Source organism: Mastigoproctus giganteus, chromosome 7 (genome assembly GCF_048544385.1).
Source record: "Mastigoproctus giganteus isolate SK-2022 chromosome 7, ASM4854438v1, whole genome shotgun sequence".
In the NCBI taxonomy this organism is placed as follows: Eukaryota; Metazoa; Arthropoda; class Arachnida; order Uropygi; family Thelyphonidae; genus Mastigoproctus; species Mastigoproctus giganteus.
Window position 1 is genome coordinate 223977522 of NC_143581.1, and position 19245 is coordinate 223996766.

Sequence of the window (19245 nt, forward strand, 5' to 3'; positions counted from 1 at the left end):
CTAGTGGTTGGCATTGAACTACTCTAAATAAATAGCACTTCTCCAATGGAGAAATATACAGCTGTTTATTTAAAGTGCATGCCACTATCCAGGACGTTTTGACGCTGACTGGGGTCTCCTCGGTGGATAGGTAGTGGCACTGTGAACATCTGAACAACGCAGTGAGTAGCAAACTCAATTTGCTCAAAGATATGCGCAGAAAGAGTCTATACCCGATGTATATCTACAATGTACAGTAAACTAAATGCTGATTCATCCTACTCTTTCTCGGACGAACCAAATGAGGGAGATATAAATTTAAAAATTAAAAAAAAAAACAAACAATGGTTGCAGGATGGATATGTGGAAATTTTCTTTCAACAGATCAGGTTCTATAAATACATTTCAGACCACCAGTAGGGAAAAAATTATATTTTTCTTGTATGCCATTGTATTCACGTATGCGATTTTGGGCACCAACACTCAGCGGCAGGTCTAACAACCACCGAGATCGGAAAATGCAAGTAGGCTTTTGAGGACACGGCAGCGCTAGGTCAGAAATTACAACTTTATAATGTCTAAATTTTTTGTATTGTTCGGTGAGTTTGCGCCTTCGTGAATAGCACAGTTGCTATAATCACTGTCCTTTCCACACACGCCGGGTGGAAAAAAGCTGAGTTTGATCCCCTCGATGACGTAATGAATTTTTATGGTTCTCTTTTCACAACGTAGCTAAGTTAGTCGGGCTCAGGCGCCGGTAGTCTGGATTTTTCTCTCAGAAACTCGGGTTTTTCGTCCAGAAAATGACAAATCGACCACAGAACACATGCAATTTACAGACATAATACATACGATGCAATATGGCCTAAGTCACTGATGCGCCTAAAATCCTACAACCAACCTTTGGCGAGTTTGCCTGTTTTTCTGGATAAAAACTTGGATTCCGTGGAGAAATTCATGCAAACTTCGTCCAAGCTTGATTAACTCCTTTACGCTGTGAAAAAGAGGCCACAAATGTTACTTCGTCTCGAAGGAAAGTATTTTCAACTTTAGCCGGTGGCAGAATCGGACCCAAGGGCTTTCTGCACAGTGCAGCGACAATAACAATGGTGATACCGGAGGGAACTTATTAAAAGCAATTCCCACTCCTTAAGTGAAAAAAAAAAAAAAAAAAAATTAAACGGCTTGGTGAGATATTGAAGTGGATCATGCATATGACCATTCTGTGCAAGGGAACTGGTATTCAAGTGTCCCACTTTTCTGATATTCTTAATTGTTTCCAAATACTCAGCACTAAACCTACATTGGAGTTGCTGCTAAAGAAATTCTTCATCCGGTACATTAAAGCAAAATTATTTTTACTTCATTTCCATTTTCAATTCGGCCACCATCTTCTCTGATGATGCGAGAGTATCAGTTAAAGCAACTTAATTGCAGAAGTGATGATGTAATACATGCTTTATGGAGCGCTCTCTTTTTTATTATCACATCCACACCACTTCCCTTAACGGAATGTTTCTTAACACCAGCTGTCCGGGCATCGTTTTTTTATTTTTTTTTATTTTAGCAATGTATGACTTAGTGTGTCCAGCGTCTGCAGTTGTAAGATGAAAAGATTGCTGAAATTTTTCTAGACGGATGGGCGCCCAAAAGTCAATAAATAATAGTATGTTCCCTTCCTGCATTGCCATGCAGTGCTTTTAAGTAATCGAAACACATCTGGATGGTTATCCACGCACTTGTATGCAGTAGCGTACTTCTAAGACATGTCCTGAATACATTCGAAACTAAGAAGCCTTTAACTTGTCACACTAATGGATCGGTTTTATTTTTTTCTCACATTCGGACTGAAAGATCAACACGATAATTTCCTGCCTCTCTTCTTTATTGTCATCACAACGATTAATCCTATAGAAATGCATTTGGTTTTATATTATTAAACTGGGAATTCGAGTCTGTTAAAAGCATAAAATTTCTCATAGGTTCTATACAAGGTGTGGCAATAAAGTTTCCGGAGTGGCGCAATAAAAAGGACACAAAGTGAAGGAGCTCAAAAATGGTTTTAGTTTTATTCAAAGCAATCATCACCTGATTGAATGCACTAAAAGTTTCTGAAAAAACAAAGTTAGCGAAGGCTTCAAAAGAGATGATGTTCAGTTCGGCGGTTACATTTTTCTTTATGTCCTCAACATCCTGAAATCTTTTTTCCTTTGAGGGCAGTTTTGACCTTGGAAAAGAGGAAGAAGTCTGCTGGTGCTATATCGGAAGAATAGGGTGGATGCTCTTTCTGTACAATGCCATATTTCGTGTCTTCACAAGTTCGGAATGGGCGTGGGCATTGTCGTGCAAGAACAACTAGCTTTCTCTCGAAATTGCGACCTCACCCGGGAAATGCACTTCAATAGTCTTTGAAGCACCTTCACGTAGAACGAAACGTCCTCTCTCTCCTTCAAGTTCAAATTCCTTGTAAATCACATCCTGTTTGTCCAAAAATATGATCAGCATTGTCTTGATACTGGACTTCTATAAAAGAAACTTTTTGGGCCTTAGTGATGATTTTGAAGTCCAGTGCATGCTCTGGAGCTTTGTCTGTGGTTCGTACTGAAACACCCATCTCAAGTAACAATACAGTCGATGAAATTAGAACTGTCTTAACAAGTCTGAATGAGGCCTCACATGACGAGACTTTTCGTTGTTTCTGCTCAGCCGTGAGGCTGTGCAGCACAAATTTTGCACAGACCATATCCATAATTCACAACACGCAGGATCCTACGCACTGCACTAGTCCTCACTTGTCCCAATCGTCTCACTGAGGAGCTGTGTGTGTGTGTGTGTGTGTGTGTGTGTGTGTGTGTGTGTGTGTGTGTGTGTGTGTGTGTGTGTGTGCTGCGACAACGCCGATCTGCGTTCCGAGCCGAAAATTCTCTGCAGAGTTCTTTTGTCGCGTTTCATTAGCTTAGGAGGTTTCCTGGTCGCTGACGGTTTCAGTACCAGTCGCTTCCATTTGCAAACCATATCACCAATCGTCGACTTAGGGATCTTCAATGCCATTGAAATATCACGTACAGACCGATTGCTTATGTGGAACCATATTATCATTCCGCTGGATGTCTGTTAACTCCGTTTGCGGCATTTTTCATTCACAATCGTACTGCTAGCTTCTCGAAGGTCTATGAGCATATTTACAGTTGTGTCTGATAAGTGGTGCTTGATGAGACGTGATCAACTCTCAACAGGAAGGGGTGTCCAAATATTAATGGTAGGCAATGTATACTTAATTAGTGAAACAGTCACCAGTTTCAGATCAATAAATAAATATATAATAATATTTTACTTTGACGAGCGTTCGAGGGGGTTTTCGAAAGAGGAGACCCAGATATAACTCCACTGACCTGGTGGTCGTGCCGGAATATAAACAAGAACATTTTTTAAATTAAGAAAGGGCATTATGTGAATGCTTGTAATCTTAATCTGAAACAAGTTAGCTATTATACGCAGCGTTACAGTTCAGGCGAGTTAGATTTTTCCCCTTGAATTAACTGATTTTTTTCTTTTTCTGTGATTAAAAGAAGTGATGATAAATAAAATTATTTCTTATGAATTAATTACAAGATTATAACTTTATAAAACGCTTAATAAAACTCCCACAGTTTTGCGTTCTCGAAACTTAACCGCCAGTTTAATTACAACTGCATATTTATTACTCTTCTCCCACATACGTTTTTAGTATTTTCTTTTCTCTCTCTCTCTCAGGGTAACCCGAAATTTTTTTTTTTTTTTTTGATATGACTGGTTATAAATTTGTTTACAGGTGGAAAAACTGGCATGCTTATTTTATCGAATCCGCTGTACTCATTGTATAAAATCACCCTGCAGTACCCTGACAGAATGTAATACTCGTAATTTCCTCTCCTGATATAACGATCAATCATACAAAGTGGAAGTTTGGAGCCTTTGGATGTTCCAAACTTAATAAAGTTTGTTCAATTTTTCGTTAATACTGCAACGCTTTTACACGGAATCTACAGCCACGTCTTTGGTTCTTTCATAAGTTCGCTTTCACATCAATCCACCGATGACCTTGAACCCCAACCATGCTATTATGTATATCCAAAGATGACTAAGTACTGCACTAAACTCTTCGCACTCACACTTAATTTTACCTTATGATAAATTTAATGAAAGCTTCATCGGAGGCATGTGTGACTCATACATATAATATTTTTGCTTTTATATCCATGGGAGTCTTTGCTTCCTGCGCCTAATTGAGGCATAAATTAAGGCATTCAAAATTATTGCATTATAAATCCCGGTTCCAAAAAAGAAATATAACAAATTAGAATCATACAATATATAAAAGAACGAACGAAATTATATTAACGATTTTGAACTATAATTATGAGTATATGTATGCGGGCGATAAGTGCCAAAGCAACTAAGGCCATGAGGGGTCAGATATTGTGTCTGTAAATTGCGTGTTTTCTTTTGACTTTCTTGGAGGTAAAAACCTGAAAAAATCTTCGCTTGAGACTTGCTAACTCAGCCACTTTGTGAAAAAAAAAGTCCGTAAATACTCCTCGCGTCACTGATAGGATTCGAACCCCGGCATTTCCAGCCGGTGTGGGGTGTAAAGTGAAAAGTGTATTCGTGTCTGACCCTCATCTCCGCGTTGCTTTCATTGTGGGTGCAACAGTTCACTGCAAAGGCCAGAGATTTAAAAGTGTATGGATTTTGTAAGTGTAGTGTTGTGTTTCGTTGGTCTTCTGGCCATTTGGTCGCTAGACCCTTGCTGGGACTCAACGTTGCCCACACTTGGCCTCGTGGAGGCAGACCAGGTACACAGTAGTTTGAAATTTTTACTCTGGCAGGCCCTGCCACCTAGTTTCCTGGGATTTCAGTGGCCAGGGCCTTAAAAAAAGCATCGTAGAGGTAGACACTAGATTCTGTAAGGCCTAAAAGTTTCCGTACTTAGTTCATTGTTAGAGTTTTACATGAGCTGGCATATAGATAGAATGGGGGGAGGCTGAAGGCTGGGAGGTGAAAGGCAAAAGTATGGGGAGGATAGAGAAGGCGTCCCCTGATTGTCAGTGAGGCTGGTCCATGCCTCACTGACAATCAGTGAGGCATGGGCCTGCGTTTTTTTTTTTTTTTTTTTTTTGACAACCAGCAGGGGAGGGAGGAGACCGCGGAAATTGTCTCCCCCCAGGAGGAGGGGAAAGACAGGACAGTGATTATATCCACTGTGCTACCGGCGTGGGCTGTGCAATATACGAGACGTGCTGAGGACTAATTTTTATGAAGACTCGCAGTTTTGTTTGGTCTTTGTTGTTAGGGTTTTAGGCACGTCAGCAACTGAAACCATATGGCACTGTAAATATATTATGTCTGCAAAAAAGTGTTCTGTGGTCGATTTTCTGTGTGCTAGACGGAAAACCCGACGAAATAAAAACCGTGCTACCCTCGCCTGAGACCAACTAACTCAGCCAAGTTGGGAAAAAGATCCATAAAATTTCCTTGCGTCATTGACGGGATTCGAACTCAGCTCTTTTCCATGCGGTGTAGGGAAGGCAGCGACTATACCAAGTGTACTACCGCGAGGGCTTAAGATACACAATTGCACGGGAATGTGCAATACGACATTTAAGAAATGAGCGAAATGCTTTGAATTACTCAAACAGCACTAAGTTTCTAAAGGAATTGGAACACTAAGAGAAAAGAACAACGAATCAGATACGGTACAAAAACTGAAAAAAAAAAAAAAAAACACAAAACATATTACGCCAAGCATTATGAAAAGAAAAATTGCCTTTTTTTTTTGAAAAACGTAAGGTCTTGCGCCATTATAATTGCATAGTGGAGGAAGAAAGGCGCTATCGAGAATTTTGCAATATTGTGATATCCTCGATGACACCTTCTAAATCAGATTACTAGCACCATTCTTCAAAGTTGGGATGCACGGAAACTGAACTTGGCCTGTTACAATGTAAGATTGCTCATCGGTGAAGACAGGATATTAGAGCTGGAAAAGGAATTAGAAAATGTGAATTGGAATATCATCGGTTTGGCTGAAACAAGAAGAAGAAATGAATCACTTATAAGTTTATCAAGTGGAAATCTGCTGTACACCAATGGAAACAGTGAAAGGAACGAAGGTGGAGTTGCCGTTCTGGTCCATAAAGATATAAAAAACAACGTTTTGGAATTCAAAAGTACATCACCAAGGGTGTCAAGACTACTACTCAGGATTTCTAAGAGGTACAAGCTAAAGGTTATAATGATTTATGCACCAACATCGAGCCACGATGATAAAGAGGTTGAAGAAATGTACACCGAAATTGAGAGCCTTCTAGATAAGCAGAAAACCCACTACACTGTTATGGGGGACGTCAATGCTAAGGTTGGAAAGAGACAAAACAGTGCAGAAAGGGAAACTATAGGAAATTTTGGAATTGGCGAAAGAAATGAAAGAGGTGAAAGAATTGTGGAATTTGCAGAATTTCGAGGATCGTCAGTAATGAACACTTTTTTCAAGAAAAGGGTGAACAGAAAGTGGACATGGAAGAGCCCAAATGGATTAACAACTACTGAAATCGACTTCATCCTCACTAACAGAAGATATATCGTGAATGATGTTACCGTCCTGAACAAGATAAATGTTGGAAGTGATCACAGAATGGTAAGATGCACACTTGATATAGATGAAAGAAAAGAAAGGAAAAAACTGACTCGAGTAAATAATACGGTCTTTGAGATAACATAAGAGGAGAAAAATCAGTATGTACTGGAACTTAAGAACAAGTGTGAGCTTCTGCAGGCGGCTCAGGACCAAGATATCGATGAGGAATATTACCGCTTTCTGAAAGTGATAAAGCCTAAGAAACATATAGGTAAAAAGAAATCCAAAGAAGAAAAAATTAGTCAAGAAACACTTGTCATGATGAACCGAAGACGACAAATGAAGAGCAAAGATAAATATTCACAAGGCGAAAATTGAGTATACTGAGTTATGCAAAGCCATTAGAAAGAGACTCAGAGAGAACATAAGATTTAACACAAGAAAAGCAGAACAAGCATTAAGGGAAAACAAAGAACTTAAATCAGCAGCCGTGAACAGTAATACAGAAAGACAAATGATACTGAAACTGAAGAATAGCGATGGCGTATACAAGGATTATACAAGGAGCGAGGGAATGATGCCAGCAGTGGGAAAGATAGATGGATCGCAAATTAGTAACACACACGATATATCCGATATCCTGCCTGATGAGGTAGAACACGCGTTAAAGAAAATGAAGAATCAGAAAGCCCCGGGGGGAAGATGAAGTTACTGTAAAGTTGTTCAAATTGGGAGGAAGAGGCATGGCACAAAAACTGGCAAGACTCTTCACAAAATGCACTACAAAAGGTGTGATGCCTAAGGAGTGGAATAATGCAATCATAGTTTTGCTGCATAAGAAAGGAGATAAATCAGAAATTGGAAATTATAGACCAATTAGCTTATTATCCCACATCTACAAGTTGTTCACAAGGGTTATTACTCACAGATTAGAAAGAATGCTTGATGAGAATCAACCGAAAGAGCAAGCTGGCTTTAGGATAGGATTCTCAACTATGGATCACCTTCACGTAATATCACAGCTAATGGAGAAAGCAAATGAATATAAGACACAATTATGCCTGGCATTTGTGGATTATGAAAAGGCATTTGACTCCATACAGCATAAGGCAATGTTTCGGGCACTGGAAAGACAAGGCATAGATACCCCATATGTTATGATTTTGAAGAAAATATATGAGAACGCTACCTCCTTTATCAGACTAGACAAAGACAGTAGCATATTTAAAAGTGAGAAAGGAGTTCGACAAGGAGACACAACATCTCCGAAGTTGTTTACTGCTGCCCTTGAAGCTTTCAGAAGATTAGACTGGTCGCAGAAAGGAGTCAATGTGAATGGAGAGTACTTAATCACTTACGATTTGCAGATGACATTATAGTCATAAGTCACGATCCCAAAGGATTAGAGGAAAATCTTAATCAGTTATGCACAGTTAGTAAGGATTTTGGACTAAAGATGAATATGGCTAAAACAAAAGTAACGATGAACAAGTATGCCATAGAAAGGGATATAATGATTGAAGGAGCAGTAATTGAAAAGGTGGAGTCATATACTTATCTGGGACAAGTTATTAGCTGTAATAATGATAAATGGCTGGAAGTCAAGAGAAGAATAAATTTTGGATGGATAGCATTCAGGAAATATAGTCACATACTGAGGAGCAATATTCCAATTTGTCTGAAACGTAAAATAATGAACCAATGTATACTCCCCACCATGACTTATGGAAGTGAAACTTGGGCACTCACCAAAAGAATGGAAGAGAAGCTGAGAACTACACAGCGAAGAATGGAACGAATCATATTGGGAATCAGACTGTTAGATAAGAAGAGAAACACATGGATTAGGCAGCAAACTCAAGTAAAGGACATTCTTATCAAAACTAAAGAACTAAAATGATCTTGGGCAGGACACATAGCTCGAAGACATGATGACAGATGGACTAAGAAAATAACAGAATGGTACCCAAGAGGAGTAGAAGAAAACCTGGAAGACAACGACGGAGATGGACAGATGAAATTCATGAGTTTGTGGGTAGTAAATGGATGACCATTGCACAAAACAGAAGGAACTGGAAAGTTGCCGGAGAGGCCTTCAGCCTGCAGTGGATTGAAAATGGGACGCTGTAGCACTTTATAAAATAGTTGTTAGAACTAACACCACACCAAAGTTCATCCATTTATCGAAAATAGCATTTATCGAGATTCATCGGCGAAATATAGAGAATTCTTTCCACTCTTGCAGAGGCCAGTTCTTCCGCTATGCATTAACTGTCGTGATGAAAGGTTGTTGGACAGAAGCCCATCCATGAAATCCGTTTTGATGCAGTGGTCTATATACAACATGCGCACTGAACACCGCTCTTATACGTTCTCGGAATTCAAGAGTGATCCTTTGGGAACTGTAGGCTCTGTTTTCAGAAACAAAACCATTGTTACGAGATCTCTTGTCAAATTATGATGGCTGGTATTTAATTTTGGCAAGCTCAGCTGCCCTCCTTCCACTTGCATTCAGTGTTGTAGATGGAGGCCTTCAGGTTACGCAGAAGCTTCGAAATCAATGGTACACCAAGTCCTGCTCTATGCACTACGTACGTCGTCTGTTCACTTTAAAGTTTTTATAGTTCGTCGATTTTAAAGTATGTCAATTTTAAATTATGCCTATACCTTCTGTAGGTTCACTCAAACCTCTGTGCTACGGCACTGCCCTCTACAGCACTTGCATAAGAAAAAGGTGTCCAAACAACGTTTGGTAACATTGTGTACTTCTTTCTTTTCTCTCAAGAACGACAGATAAAGTCACACTCATATTTGCACTTCTGTTGGGTCCTACACGTTAATTTCGTGATTAACAAGATGAGGACAAAGAAGTGAATGATGAACAAAAGCCCTAGAGTCTCAATAGTAAAAAAAAAAAAAAAACCTATAGAAAAAGATAATTCAGACAGAAATTGCCTCTGAAAGGCTTTACGCCATAACTGTCCGTTGTGGTCGGTTTACTGATTTTTACGGGATGGAAACCTGAAGTTCAGGAAGTTCTACCGATGCGAAATAACTCTGCTATGATATGAAAAAGTTTCTAAAAGTTCCTCGGATCCCGATAAGAATTGAGCTCAATATTTTTCCAGGGTAGAAGAACAATGGTTCTAGCCGTTATGGTCCTATGAGGACCAATGTACCGGGATTGATCCTCGTATATATTATACTCGAGGAAACAAAAGTAACTTGAAAAGCCACATCAGAATTGTTCAAGAATGTTGTCCCCCCCCCATTATTAACTCGTTAGCAGCACACCTATGCATATGGAGTTGCCATAACCATGTTGGAAGAAACAGAAACAGCAGCTCTGTAAGTTGTATTTAATAATGAATTTAATAAAAAAATCAGTGCGCGCTGCACGATCTTAGTGCAGTCTTGTAAGGCAGACGCTACCTTTCTAAATAAACCACTCGCGCAACGTGTAGATAATTTTAAAATTTAATGTAAAGCTTTTTTATTTATTTATTTTTTTCATATTAGGGTCACCCGAGAACAACCTCCTCCACCTATGCTTATTATCTCCATAAACTTCACGTGTTCTCTTGTCAGCTTGTCTGTTTTGCCCTATAAAAAACCGGAGTTTCCAGGAGAAAAAACTTTGCTATCTCACCAGAGACCGACTAATTCAATCAGAGTACAAAAGCATTGTTGCCACATAATGAAATATTTATGGACTGATAAAAACGTGTAAAAACCTCGAAAATTGCACGTACGTTTTGTCAAATGCACCAATGGACAAACATTTTTATGCTTGCCATCTGGAAACAAATGGCTGGAGGTGAATATAATGGTATAAGATACAATCAGAAACCCCAGATAAAAACCGATTTATGAACTGCTGCCCTACATACAAGGTGCGGAAAAAATGAAATAAGATTTGTTGCTTACCAACACATTACTATGGCGCGTGTCAACAACATTCATACGTACTGTAGCTTGTCTTTTTCCTGTACAGATCAGTTTTTGTTTCGTTGCAATCGGTTAAGTTTTGATTGAACCGTACCTTTTTAAGTGAATGAGTGTTTTTCATAGTGACAATAGCTGGTTTTTCTTAGTGACAATGCGCTGTGTCATTCCTCTGTCGCAGTGAGAGACTTTTTAACGAAAACAGGATCACAACGTTAGAGCACTAACCTTATTCTCCAGATCTGGCGCCGTGCGACTTTTTCTGTTTTTGAAAATTAAAATCCACCTCAAAGGAAACGATGTGAGGATTTTTCAGCTATTTAGAACAACACAATGCAGGATTTAAAGGCGGTATCTTCCGAGGACTTCAGCTGCTGTTTTTGATCCAGGAAATCGCGAATGGAGTTCTGCGTAGACCTGGCTAGAGAGTACTTTGAAGGAGATAAACATTGAACTTAAAAAAAAAAAAAAAAAAAATTGTTTATATTCCGGGACGACCACACGATCAGATAAGTTCACAAGATAGCGAGAATAAAAGAAACAACACTGTAATTAACAGTCACCAGCTTGAATTCTGGTCACTCAAGGCACGTGTATTTATGCACCCTCGCGCTGACCACTCGGCTACAACTTATTGGATTTAAAATAATAAATGATTATTAAAAAAATATTTCTCGTTTATTTTTAGTCGCGCCTTGTAAGATAAGATACTCTAAGTGACTATATGTATAGGAAGTGCAATGCATTTTATCTCTCTCAATCAGTTTGATGAAACTTGGAGAGAATGTTTAGGCTTAGCGATATCCAATGTGCCCTTACATTAAGTTGTAGAAAATCAGTCCTGCACAAGCCTTACATTTTGAATAAGGCGCAGTATCCAAAGGATAAAAAAAAATATAGAAAAGAAAAATATAGCAAAATATAGTAAAAAAGTTTACATTTTAGAAATAAATATTTTTATCAATTATCCACCCCTTCTCTGAATCAAATTTATGTGTACACCCGACAAGACCTCATTAAAAAGCGTGTGCAATACAATTAATAAAAATTAGGAAGGAACTTGAAGGATAAAAGTAAGTAACTTTAAATGAATAATTAAACAATTTTAAAATAAAAAAAAGTGTTTTCTTACCTATCCAAGTACGATCTAGGTATATGGAAACGAAGGACGGCGGAATGGTAAAGTAGTCGACGAAGGAGTAGAGCTCCAGCATAAACCATAGCTTGTCGCTAGCGGCTATAAACTAAAAATTAAAACAGAGAATGGATTTTACTATACAATTTGCAAAAAAAAACCAAATTAGTTCAACGCTGTAAGCTATTGCACAATGTTACATCTCTAGTACAATCTAATTGGTATACACCGACATCCAAGGATTTGTCGAATCAAAAATTCTTAGGTCAAAGAATTCGAGTAGTGAAAGCAGCACCATTTAACAAGCATCAGACTGCATTAAATTTTCAGTTAAAAAAAATAATTAATCTAGGAAGCAACAGCTCAAAATATTATATTTTGAGTTACAGCTTTCTAGATGTATTAGTATTTTAAGTATTAGTCTTTCCTTCGTAATACTAATACATATAAAATTTTTGTTTCACTAATTGTTACCTATTAAGTTTTCCTATGTCGGTGGGCAGCTCAGATAACCAGAAAATTTAAATAACTAACGTCCTTATTCCCATGCGTGTCAGATAACAAAACTTTTGCTTAAACAACATTTCGCTTCTGCATTTGCTATCAAACTTACTAGGAGCGTACGAAAGCTCGTTCCTATAAGTCTGATATGCATTCAAAGGCTCACCTACCGCCAAACCTGACAACAGAACAACACTGTTACCAATTTGGCGACATTTCTATATTCTGTTGCAAACTATATATTGTAACCAACAAAAAAGAATGCGAGCACAAATCGATTTCACAGACATCGCAGCCACTCACTTCAATAGCGTGTCGGTTCCTGTCCTTTGGCAGTTGTGGTACACACCATCCCTTTGGTAGGCTTCCAAGGATTGGAAGTTTAGATTGTACCGAGTATAGTCCTCCATTCCTCCTACATAACAATAACCCATCGATGAGGGATCTAGCCTTCACCAGATGTTCCAGTTCATTTCATGGTTCTATCCATGGGATTGAAATCAATTCTCTGCACCGACCATTCCAATTTCTGTACATTCATGTCCATGAAACATCCTCGAATAGCACTGGTGGAGAATTGTTCAAAATTTTAAGGTGTCGGCGTTCATGGCTCTCCGCACAAATACTAAAGATACTAGACCATACCACGAGAAACGGCACCATTCCATAACCCCACCTCCTCTGAACTTCATTGTCAGCATAATGCACTCTGGCGGCCTCTTCGAAATAATTGCCTTCGGCTTGCACACACTGTTCCATACGTTTCTTCCAAGAACACCTTTATCTTCAAGGAAATCATCTTATGTAAGCCCTTTTAACACTTCGGCCGTTTTTTTCTTGAATGTCTTCAATGGACTGAAAATTGGTTTCTTTAAGTACACTTTTCAGTTTAGGGAAAAGAAAAAAGTCACATGAGATTATGTCTGGCCAATAGGGTGAATGTTCACACACAAGGATATGTTTTTTGGCCAGAAACTGGTAAAAAAAGAGAGTGAGTGCATTGTGTGCTGGAGATCCAACCATCCTTCCACAATTAGTCTTTTCCTTTGAATATTTTCACTCACCGTTGTCAGAACTTCAATGTAGTATGTTTGATTGGTGGGACGTATTCAGCTATAATAATTCCTTTAATAACGAAGAAAACAAGAAGCATGATTTTCATTTTTAATTTTGACATTCTTGCTTTTTTTTTTTTTCTGGGAGATTGTTTTGTTTTCCTTCGTCGTTCAACTGCAAGTAATTATCGCATTCAGAAAGTCTGAATCTTTTTAAATATTTTTTCTAAACACCTTCACAAACTTGGAGTCTTTTCATTCTTCGATTTACATTTTAAAATTTTGGCACCATCTTGGCACACACTTTTCTCATGCCTAAATTTTCAGTTAAAATTTTCTTTGTTCCCAATGGACAAAGAAAAACTTGTTTCTTTATCCACTGGGTTCTGATGCAACCATTCTAATGCTTAAACGCCGATCACTTCTAATCAATGTCAACCCGGTACACAATTTCATGAATACTGGACGGCCTGGTCATTCATCGTCTCCCACATTCTTTCTTCTTTTTAAAAATCTTTTATGCCATAAGGTTTTTCTAACATGGATTGCAAATTAATGCTACTGTAATTGGTGACTCCAGGTCTGGAATATAATTATGCCGAATACTAGAGCGATATTCTTTTTCTAATTCCTTCCCTCTCATCTAAACTTTTTTCCTAAGAAACGTAGGTGCTCTCAGTAGTGAGCAAAGACATTAAGATATATGCAATCCGATGTGGAAAAATGCTACTAGGGAGAACAGAATGCAATTGTTAGCCGAATTACTGTTGGATTTTAATCTAGACAAGCTGCATATATCGGTTTCAAGGGAAAATCGTCACCAAAAAAAGAATTTTAAATTACTTCATGTCTCCTTTGTATTTTTAAAAGGGTATAAAAATTATAATATGGAATTGCTGATTGATACTGAATTATTAAATTCCATTTTAAATTCAGTGTATTAGAATTTATCAGAATCACACATTTTCATTTGAAAGAGAAAGGTTTTATTATTTATTTATTTTTTGTTCTTCTGTCCTTTCTGTTCGGAAGAAGCAATATTCAATCACATTTTACCCTCCGATGCTAGAGATTTTCATTGTCTCCTTTCGTAGAATGATTAGTACCAGTACTTTCCAGCAAGACGATATTCTCTTACATTGTGCTTCAAACGTAGAACAGTTCTGTTAAGTGGACTCTACACATGGACCAATTTCTTCGCAACTATCTTATTATGTATTGCTTATTGTCTCTGTTTCTACACTCCATGATGGAAACTTTCTATTTAGAACACCACGTCACTTTTTGTCGTATATTATACAGAGGACAATTTACATTCGCAATACTCTACAGTGTTTTTAAGCCATCACTAGCTCTTGCATTTTACACTTAATTGAAAGATGGTTCCAACAACTGTTATCACGTAAGAAAATGTGAAGAAAGTATAGTAAATGTCAGAGGAGACTAGCAGATAACAATTTGCTAACTGGCTTATGTGTTCCGTCTAAGTATTGCCCTTGAAAGAACACAAAAAGGACTAAAACAGGATTAAAAGAAAGAAGTATCTTTCAAAATAAATTATGAAATCAGGGCTGCAGACAGAGAAGTAACAAAATTACTGCACTGTGATGGGAATTAATTGTGGTAACAATCGCTGTTCTTCCAAAGTATATGGAAAAGGTCGAGTTCAAGTCCCGTCTAGATGGCATGAGGAGGACGGCAATTTTACTAACTCTGCTGCCGATAAGGGGCTCATCAGTGTAGCATCGGAGGGAAGTTATTGCCATGGATAACGGAATGGTTGAGTGGGTGAAGATAGTGGTTATCAATGGACACTGCTCTTCTTGGACTTCTTGGAATAGCGAAGCCCCGCAGCGTTCATTGCTGGGCACATTGTCGTTTGCTATATTTATTAACGATACTGATGAAGGCATATCTATCGGGTTTAATGTCTGCATATGATACGAAGATTGGCAGGGTGATTAATCACAGTAATCGCAGCGTGTTACTGCAAAAAGATCTGGAAAAAGTAAGCAGATGGGCTGAGAAGTGACAATTAAAGTTTAAAAAATGCAAGGTACTGAATATGGGTAGCAATACTTCCAGAGAAACTTATCAAATGTGTGATGTACACTCAGGGCAGTGGAAATGGAAAAAGACCTGGGGTTAATTGTGCAGTCAGATATGAAGTTCTCTAAGCAATGCAGACAGGCTGGTCAGGATAGCTCATGGTATTTTGTCAATGATATATAGAAATTTTTCTAGCAGGGATAAAGAGGCGATTGTCCCATTGTATAAGGCAATGGTCAGGCCACATCTTGAGTACTGCATACAGGTCTGGAGCCATCATTTTAGGAAGAATGGGGATCTAGTGGAACGGGTCAGAGAAGGGCAACGAGGTTACTGAGAGGAGCAAAAGGATGCTCTTACCAGAAAAGGCTTTACAAATTGCACCTGGAGACTAGACATGTGAAGGGAATTCTGATTGAGATGTTTGAATTTATTGAGTAAATTCAATACCGATGAAATCCTTTCCCTTCCTCAGACTGTGTACATGAGGGGGAATAAATTCGAAGTGAGGAAGGATGGTTGCAGGATTGACGTATGGAAATTTGCCTTCCACCAGCGGGTGGTTGATTATTGGGACAAACTTATCATTTCTGTCGTAGAAGTTTGAATAAATTCCAGGAAGAACTAGACACACTGTGAGAGAGGGGTAAATTTCAGCGTCACACTGGCTTGCCGCTGACTGAAAAAATCGGGTTTTCGTTCAGAAAACAGCAAATCGACCACAGAAAACAGGCAATTGGCAGACGTGTTATATATGGTGCAATACGGCCTAAATTGTCGACAGCAACCAACTATAAGCGTGTTTAAACACAGTTTTCGTTAGCGTTCTCTGCTTGACTGCTTCATGCAAATGATACATACAATCAGAATATATCCCAGTGGCAGCAGTGCGCTTTAAGACAGTCTGTGAGAATTTCACCACATTAGTATTAGAAAACCTACAACGTCATCTTACCAGTGTTTTGACATGACAAGCAATTATGGCAAAAGTTTCTTGGTTTCGGGTCAAAATAATGAATCCGGATCAGGGCATTCAAAATCACTAATTGGTTAAAGTTGTTAATTATTCTGGTCATGGTTGCACATGATGAAAAATTGCTTTGCACAACTCTGCTTTTTCATCGTACAAAAATAAATAAATAAATAAATAATAATAAATAAAAAAGAAAGAGAAAAGTTTAAGGATCCATTGATCCGAAAAGGTAAATGTCAATTTGGCATACAGGTGCCTTAAGGCATGTTCAAGTGCTTTTGCATGATGCTTGTCACAGAACCAATACTCAGAAGATATTCGCAAATTTTTACCTGTAGTCTCCCATGACCAGTTCCTAAAGTGTTTTCACATTCTCTTCCGTGACAGCATTTGTTGGGTGCCCATAAATTTCTGCGTCACGAACGAAACCGCAAAGTCATTAATTACATGTAATCCGATACGAAAACACCACAGGATGGGCAGTTTTTATCATATATTGTAGTTATCTTTTGAACTGTTTTATGTTTCTTCCTATAAATAGGGAACCGATGACGAATCTGTATTCCACTTTGTCCATGAGCACATTTTCTTGCCATAGGTTCTATAACAAAATATCTGGGCCACAGACTATGCAGCATGTTTTCGAAACCTGTATAAAATAATGTATACAGGCTTGAAAACTTCATTTTAAGGACACTGACACTTTGGAAAGAGTGAAGAGAAGAGCAAAAATATTAGGTGGAACCACAAAAGGATATTCTTACCAAGAAAGGATGGGATTCTGTAAGCTGTAATCTCTGGATACTACACATCTGTGTCGTGATTGTTATTACTATATATTATAATTTGCTTGTTATTGTATACTAATGTTGCTTTACCATACCTATGGATATTTAAATTAAACTGTTTTGCATTTTCAATATGTAGGTATTTTAATTGCGAATACTGATGATCCTTGAGGAATTTCAACTGGAAAAAAATAGTTCCAGAAGTGGATTCATTATGCATTATTTTTTACAAGCTTTCCAGTGCCCCAAAATTAGGTGAGAGTTTACTGTAGCAGCTAATTATGCATTGGCTAAAAGAAAAATCTAGGTTAATAATAGCTAATATTTAACAAACAACCAATGTTAGCATTATACACAGATATAAGCAATATTTAATAAGAAAAGAATACTTACACGTATAAAAAAGTAGACCATAAAAAATATATTTAGCGCTAAGTCTATCTGCTGGGTGGTGTTGGTTGCCCACGATTGGCACATTTCAACTCCATCCCTGAAAGTAAAATTATAAACAAATATGACTGTGATGACTGAGATGCATTAAACATTTCCAGCAGGTTTATTGAGAATAATTGTACCGACCCACAAACTATCATGCAGCAGAGACAAATGTTTCTATCTGAATATATCCAAGAAAGAAATATGATGACTGTACTGTACAACCCCTCCCCTCTCCCACCAAAAGCGATCACACATCACAACGGAAAAATCAAAATTACTAGCACATACATTTACGACCGTTAAATATTTATAATTGGACCACATGAAGTAAAACTTAGCAAACAAAACCTCGGATGTGCAGATTCTGTTCTTATTGATTCTCTCCAGTTACGCAGTTGAATATTTGCAGATGTCATTATGTAGCCGACAGTTCGTCGAAGGCTTTAGATATGACAATTTGTCCCGGAAGCCATGCTTGATGGCGTTCAGGTCTGGTGCACACTATGGGCAGGAAATACTGTTCTCCTTTCCAGTGTCCTTTATGTCCTATCTATGACATCATCGCTCATTAAAACAAACTTGATTACTGCCAACAACATACATCAGAGAAAGCATATGGTCAGTGTTTCATTTGCAAAATTATGAAAACTGGTTAATGATGGGCACGAGTAGATACTTTTTCTGTCATATAACTCAAATGGGCAATAGACCTGATTATGCAGTTGTGGTGAAGATTATAAAAGTGTGATGCTTGGTATGGGCAGAACTGATACTTAATCATACAGAACTATTGAACGAAAGTTTATTTATTTTATTCTGACCTATTTGGCAGAAACCTGGATCATTGCTTAAAGCAGTGGTTCTGAAACTTTATGCTACCGCGATCCTCTAAACCGATAAATGAATCTGTGTGACCAGAATTATTATTATTATTATTATTATTATTATTATCAGTTTATTTAACAAACACCCCTTTACAGAAATTTCCTAGGAGGGTGGCGCATACATACATCACTTATTAGAGTGTAACATAGGATTAAATATCAGGAAATACATAAGATATATACACATAGAGGAAGAATTACATACAGACATCCTTGACAGATGACTTAAAGAACACTAAAATCAAGTCAATTCGCAAAACGCGAAATACGGGAGTAATTATAGAAACAGCCACAAAAGAGGATGCTGAACTGATTGTTAAGAATCCTAAATTACCATCTCTGGGACTCCTGGCCGAGCCCCCTAGACAAAAGGGCCCTTGCATACTGGTACTAGATGTGGACAAGGATCTCCTTCCAGAGGAATTGCAAAGCGAAATTTTCCACAGAAACTTGAAACAGGAACTCCCAGATGAAGAACCAACTTCTCACATAATCCCTAAATTCCAAACAAAACCCAGAGCTGGGCACACCATTAACTGGGTCTTTGAGCTATCACCCAAGGCCTGGAAGATCCTCTCCCAACAAACAAGAATTTACATCAACTGGGGCAGCCACCGCTTTAGGGAGCATGTAGCCGTCCCCAAATGTTTCAGGTGCTGCCGTTTCGGCCACACCACGCACACGTGCAGGCAAAATCTGCCCACCTGTGGCCACTGTGCCGAAATGGGGCATGAATACGCTACATGTCCCAAAAAGTCTCAACCTCCCACATGTGCCAATTGCAAGGCCCTAAAGGTGCCAGCCAACCATTCGCTCCGTGACAGCAGTTGCCCAGTTTATCTCAAAGCCAGAAGTGCTCAACAATCAAGAATAGAATATGGG

At 38.3% G+C, this 19245-nt stretch overlaps 1 protein-coding gene across 1 annotated transcript in view; it reads right to left on the reverse strand.

The window, feature by feature from the left end:
• Positions 1 to 19245, reverse strand: part of LOC150083724 (calcium-activated potassium channel slowpoke-like) — a 668330-nt gene that overhangs the window by 464286 nt on the left and 184799 nt on the right. Inside the window, 2 exon segments of the mRNA XM_090378165.1 lie at positions 11673 to 11784; positions 17435 to 17531. Coding sequence (XP_090234291.1) covers positions 11673 to 11784; positions 17435 to 17531 — 209 coding nt within the window.